The sequence below is a fragment of the Salmo trutta genome, chromosome 15, assembly GCF_901001165.1.
Source record: "Salmo trutta chromosome 15, fSalTru1.1, whole genome shotgun sequence".
Lineage (NCBI taxonomy): Eukaryota > Metazoa > Chordata > Actinopteri > Salmoniformes > Salmonidae > Salmo > Salmo trutta.
In genome coordinates, this window is record NC_042971.1 from 51,148,094 (window position 1) to 51,154,630 (window position 6,537).

Sequence of the window (6,537 nt, forward strand, 5' to 3'; positions counted from 1 at the left end):
GTGATATGGTCCTTGACTAGTCTCTCAAAGCACTTCATGATGACGGAAGTAAGTGCTACAGGGCGGTTAATGCGATCTCTCTCTCTCTCTATTTTGTTCAACCTAATCCAGTGATTGACATGAATTCTGTTAGGGTTGACAATTAGACTATAATTGCTATATTTTACTGTAAAAATAGGACTCCAGAGAGATGAATTACATACAACTTTATGTTCACTAATTTCATAGGCTAATTAATTTGGAGTTAAACACATGAGGGAGTGGAAACTAAAAAACACATCAACTAGATCGCTAACCTTAAATATAATACCCACTGCTAGTAGCCATCCAACAGTAAATTGAATGTCCTAAAATAGCTTAAATATATTTGAGATTTTTCAAAGTAGCCACCCTTTGCCTTGATGACAGCTTTGCACACTCTTGGCTTCTCTCAACCAGCTTCACCTGGAATTATTTTCCAACAGTCTTGAAGGAGTTCCCACATATGCTGAGCACTTATTGGCTGCTTTTCCTTCACTCTGCGGTCCAACTCATCCCAAACCATCTCAATTGGGTTGAAGTCGGGTGATTGTGAAGGCCAGGTCATCTGATGCAGCACTCCATCACTCTCCTTCTTGGTCAAATAGCCCTTACACAGCCTGGAGGTGTGTTGGGTCATTGTCCTGTTGAAAAACAAATGATAGTCCCACTAAGTGCAAACCAGGTGAGATGGCGTACCGCTGCAGAATGCTGTGGTAACCATGCTGGTTAAGTATGCCTTGAATTCTAAATAAATCCCTGACAGTTTCACCAGAAAAGCACCCCCAGACCATCACACCTCCTCCTCCATGTTTCACGATGGGAACCACACATGCGGAGATCATCCCCTCACCTACTCTGCGTCTCACAAAGACACGGAGGTTGGAACCAAAAATCTCAAATTTGGACTCATCAGACCAAAGGACAGATTTCCACCAGTCTAATGTCCATTGTTTGCGTTTCTTGGCCCAAGCAAGTCTCTTCTTCTTATCGGTGTCCTTTGGTGGGGTTTCTTTGCAGCAATTTGACCATGAAGGCCTGATTCATGCAGTCACCTCTGAACAGTTGATGGTGAGATGTGTCTGTTACTTGAACTCTGTGAAGCATTTATTTGGAGTTAACTCTAATGAACGTATCCTCTGCAACAGAGGTAACTCTGGGTCTTCCTTTCCTGTGGTGGTCCTCATGAGAGCAAGTTTCATCATAGCGCTTTTTGGTTTTTGCGACTGCACCTCAAGAGACTTTCAAAGTTCTTGAAATGTTCTGCATTGGCTGACCTTCATGTCTTAAAGTAATGATGGACTGTCTTCTCTTATTTGAGCTGTTCTTGCCATAATATGGACTTGGTCTTTTACCAAATAGGGCTATCTTCTGTATACCACCCCTACCTTGTCACAACACAACTGATTGGCTCAAATGCATTAAGGAAAGAAATAGCACAAATTAACTTAAGACACACCTGTTAATTGAAATGCATTCCAGGTGACTACCTCATGAAGCTGATTGAGAGAATGCCAAGAATGTGCAAAGCTGTCATCAAGGCAAAGGGTGGATACTTTTAAGAATCTCAAGTATAAAATATATTTTGATTTGTTTAACACTTTTTTGGTTACTACATGATTGCATATTTCTAGTTTTGATGTCTTCACTATTATTCTACAATGTAGAAAATAGTACAAATAAAGAAAAACCCTAGAATGAGTACTGTATATAAAAAAATATTTGTGTGTGTGTGTCAATTCAGATCAGCCCACACACCAAAATAATGGTGCAGCCCATCTGGCTTTTGTCAGAATTGTCTGATGGCCTATGCACGCCTGGCTTGTCTGGCTAACGGTTATTGGTGTGGCTTTCATGGAGTCATATTTGCTTTATTGTTATAATAAAACTTTTTACAATATAGCCTCATAATAGATAAACATCGACGCAACAGATGAACATAGGCTCATATCGGCTATAGACTATTAGTACTACATCACATACTGTATAAGCCTATCATTTATATCCTCCCTATCCAGTAGGCCTATAATAACAACGTCATGCGGCCTTTCATCGATAAATTCGCACGACGGTGAATGAGAGGCGATCTAGAAGACAAGATCTTGAATTGTTTACATTAAATGTGCTGAATCGACCCCATGACAAAAGGATATAGGTTATTATTAACCCTTCCCAGACGACCTTACCACTCAGACCGACCTAGACTACAACAGTCCCTAGTCAAGTGTAATGTCTTTATAAACGTAACTAATAATAAAATGGAATCAAATGATCTAATCTTACCTGCCAATCAATCCGCCGTCATCAACAAAATAACACTCCAGCTAGTGACGCGAACAGATCGAGCATCCCGAAATCCCATCAGTCGCGTGCCATGGGCGGGAGCCTGTCAGTTTAAGCGCGCTCCTAGATATCGAGGAGACTGGGAGGGTGTGAGTGCGTCCTCTCTTCTCTCTCGTCTCCTCCACTCTTTTACTCTTCTCTCCCCAGCTCCTTCCCTCTCCTAGCCTATCTGACAACAAGTGGATAAGAAGCAACATGGTGAACAATGAATACCAGAATGTATCTTTAACCAGTCCCAGATGTCACAGCAGATATAGGAAAGGAGACAAGGCGTGGGCCCTTTAAGCAGAACGATGTGACGTCATCGGGTCAGGGGTTTACAGCTATGGCGTCGGGAAATGGACTTGCTTCTCTGGTGAGAATCCACACGGTTGAATAACTGTATTTGAATTTAATGTACATGTCATATACCGGTAGAGAGTAGCTGTATGTGAATTCTTAAAGTATATGCTTTATTTTTATTTGTAGTAGTGCCTCTTCCTAAACGGGAACAACATTGATTGAATTGAACATGTTTTAATACCATTATTAGACTATAGCAATAACAGTAATATTGAATTGATAATGCCAACATTTCGTCGTATTATTTAGGGTGTGAACTGTGAAGTAGCTTTGGGACACAACATCGGGAGTCTGTATTGTTCGGACTACCTGAGTTGTGAATCGTTCTGGTCCGTGGGGATGGAAAATACCTACCACAATATAGAGCCCCACAGTGGAGGTGTCATCATACCCATAAAACCTAGTAGTCAAACAGGTTTCAATCGTTTTTTTCCGCCATTCATTTTTCCCATAGGGAATTTTACAAACACCTAAAATAAGGGCTGTGTTTCGTGTAGGCTTACCCAGGCGTGACGTTTTGATAACCATGTAAATCTCTCTCTGGACAAGGTGACGTGTGTATGTGTATATATAGCAAAGGTGTCAGCGAGAGATGATATGCAGGAGTTTGCAGAAATGTGTAGTTTTGCATGGTCTACTTTGATGCTAATTAGCGTTTTCGAATGAGTAAATAGAGCCAAGTAGAGCCAATGTCTGAATCAAACTTTTATTCCTGTTGAGTTAGACAGCAGGCTGCCATTAAACCACGCACTTGGTGTAGTTCAGACAAAAGTTGGATTCAGACATTTATTTAATAGCGAGGGTCACATTTCACTTTACGTCTGGTAAATCGAGTTCCTAGAGATTATATGGTTTCGTTGACAGAATTATTTTTTGGTGTAGCCGGCTATATTTTGGTAGGGTTATTTTCCATTGCTACCCATCAGAACGATTCACAACTCAGGGAGTCCAACCAATACAGACTCCTGTGTTGTGTCCCAAAGCTAGTGTAAAGGAGCAATTGTAATACTGTAATGATAATGTTAATGATTCTGTTATATCATGTTATTCAGGGCGTGGAGGGAGCTACAGCAGCTGCACAGGCTCTATCTCTACCAGCTGAGGCTTATGGGAACGATGTGAGTTGCCAACACACGGTCTATTGAGGTTTTCCATCCTCTGACACACTCAACACAGTATAATTGTAGTGTCAGTTAGCTAACCTGTGTCTGGGTGCATGTGTCTTAGCCTCAACTGGAAGTGATGTGGGCGATGAAGGCTTACAATCACGCAGAGATCTACTTCAATGTGAGTAAGAAGTACCTGCACCAGTTGGAGCATATTATCAATACTAGCAGCCACATTGCACTGATCTAGTCCTCTCCCCTCTAGCTAATAATGTGTGTGTACTGTAGCTGATCTCGTCGGTAGACCCCAGTAATCTGAAGTTGACCAAGGTGGATGACCGGATCTATGCATCCTTCAAAGAATCCTTCTCAGATCTCAACATTAAGAACTTGGACCCAGACATGCTCAAAACGGCAGAGGCCAAAGAGGTAGAGGACAATGTGTGTTACAGGAGTCAGAGATAAAGAGGGACAGAGGAAGAGTGGGTGGGTGGGTGGGTGTGTGTGTGAGAGAAACTAACCTCACCTCTGTATTGGCATCAATAGAAGTGGCGTCCATTCTGTAACCAGTTTGACGGAGTGGTGGAGGACTTTAACTATGGGACTCTGCTACGACTTGACTGTGTGAAGGACTACACAGAGGAAAACACCATATTTGGTATTGTCAGTCACTATTACACAAGAAATGTTGTCACTAATTAGGAGCATAAGTGTGCAGGCCTTCTGTCTTTTTTTTATGAATATTCACCTGGATTTTTAGTTAAGAGTATTTAACAATGGCCTTATTGTCCCTGCAGCCACCAGGATCCAGTTCTTTGCCATCGAGATCGCTAGGAACAGAGAAGGATTCAACACCTATGTTTTCCAGGCTAAAAAGCAGCCTTCGTAAACCCATACCCTATAACCCAACCTGCTATAACCTCTAACCCAGTAACAGAGAAAGTTGTCAGCCCTGTGTACCAGGTAAACACCCTTTATAAACCCTACCACCACCACCTCTAACACAGAGAAAGTTTCAACAGCCCTGGTTACTAGTGTAAACATACCCAATACTTGACACACCACCATCTCCTTACAAACTTTTCCTGTGGTCACCCACCTTGTTGACAACATAGGTGGTCTACTGGAAACTTGACCAGAGGCGCGTTCAGCAGGGGTATATTCTTTACGTCTTGCAACAGAAAACATTTAATAACCAAAACTAAACCTGGAGGGACCTACCTGAATTTTTACAATAGAAACTCGTTTTCCATTTGGAATAAATGGTTTGTTGCAAAACATTTTGCAACAATCTGTGTAATACATCCCAGGGCATGTTAAGATAAATATGTACAACAAACAATTCACAGTATTTCTATCTGCAACATTTGCTTACTGAACATGGCCCAGAAGTCCACCCCCCCTCCCTCCACACACACACACACACCAGCCTGCATCCCACAAGTGTGTGTGTACTGATGTCTAAACTGAGCATCGTAGCTATATGTAATTAGCTTTCCTCTTATTTGTGCCAAGCACTTCTGGGATTGCGTATGTCCTTGTACAAAGTTGTAAACGTCTTTCAAATGGCACCATATTCTCTATAGTGAACCACTTATGACCAGAGTTCTGGCTAGCAGTTGTGCACTAAATAAGAAATGGGGTGTTCTTTCAGATTTACCCAGTGTACCCAACTGCATTTGGTTTCTACCTTCGGACTGGCCTCGTCATGTGTTTTTATATATACACACACACACACACACTTGAAGTCGGAAGTTTACATAAACTGAGTTTAAATGTATTTGGCTAAGGTGTTTCACAATTCCTGACATTTAATCCTAGTAAAGATTCCCTGTCTTAGGTCAGTTAGGCTCACCACTTTATTTTAAGAATGTGAAATGTCAGAATAATAGTAGAGAATGACTTTCAGCTTTTATCACATTCCCAGTGGGTCAGAAGTTTACATACACTCAATTAGTATTTGGTAGCATTGCCTTTAAATTGTTTAACTTGGGTCAAACGTTTCAGGTAGCCTTCCACAAGTTTCCCACAATAAGTTGGGGGAATTTTGGCCCATTCCTCCTGACAGAGCTGGTGTAACTGAGTCAGGTTTGTAGGCCTCCTTGTTCGCACACTTTCAGTTCTGCCCACAAATTGTCTATAGGATTGAAGTCAGGGCTTTGTGATGGCCACTCCAATACCTTGACTTTGTTGTCCTTAAGCCATTTTGCCACAACTTTGGAAGTATACTTGCGGTCATTGTCCATTTGGAAGACCCATTTGCGACCAAGCTTTAACTTCCTGACTGATGTCTTGAGATGTTGCTTCAATATATCCACATAATTTTCATGCCTCATGATGCCATCTATTTTGTGAAGTGCACCAGTCCCTCCTGCAGCAAAGCTCCCCCACAACCTGACGCTGCCACCCCCGTGCATCACGGTTGGGATGGTGTTCTTCGTCTTGCAAGGCTCCCCCTTTTTCCTCCAAACATAACAATGGTCATTATGGCCAACCAGTTATATTTTTGTTTCATCAGACCAGAGGACATTTCTCCAAAAAGTACAATCTTTGTCCCCATGTGCAGTTGCAAACTGTAGTCTGGCTTTTTTATGGTGGTTTTGGAGCAGTGGCTTCTTCCTTGCTGAGCGGCCTTTCAGGTTATGTCGATATAGGACTAATTTTACTGTGGATATAGATACTTTTGTACCCGTTTCCTCCAGCATCTTCACAGGGTCTTTTGCTGTTG

At 41.9% G+C, this 6,537-nt stretch overlaps 2 protein-coding genes across 6 annotated transcripts in view; one reads left to right on the plus strand and one right to left on the minus strand.

The window, feature by feature from the left end:
• Positions 1-2,490, minus strand: part of LOC115149274 (dematin) — a 32,716-nt gene extending 30,226 nt beyond the window's left edge. For all 5 annotated transcript variants that reach the window (XM_029691985.1, XM_029691984.1, XM_029691983.1 and 2 more), the window contains exon 1: positions 2,302-2,490. The gene's annotated coding sequence lies outside the window, so the exon portion shown is untranslated. The remainder of the gene's footprint in view (positions 1-2,301) is intronic.
• Positions 2,491-2,601: 111 nt separating this feature from the next.
• Positions 2,602-5,148, plus strand: LOC115149275 (protein PBDC1). The gene is made up of 6 exons (XM_029691986.1): positions 2,602-2,716; positions 3,756-3,821; positions 3,931-3,990; positions 4,098-4,238; positions 4,356-4,467; positions 4,607-5,148. The coding sequence occupies exons 1-6, from the start codon at positions 2,687-2,689 to the stop codon at positions 4,696-4,698; spliced, it is 501 nt and encodes a 166-aa protein (XP_029547846.1). The 5' UTR covers positions 2,602-2,686; the 3' UTR covers positions 4,699-5,148.
• Positions 5,149-6,537: the final 1,389 nt, after the last annotated feature.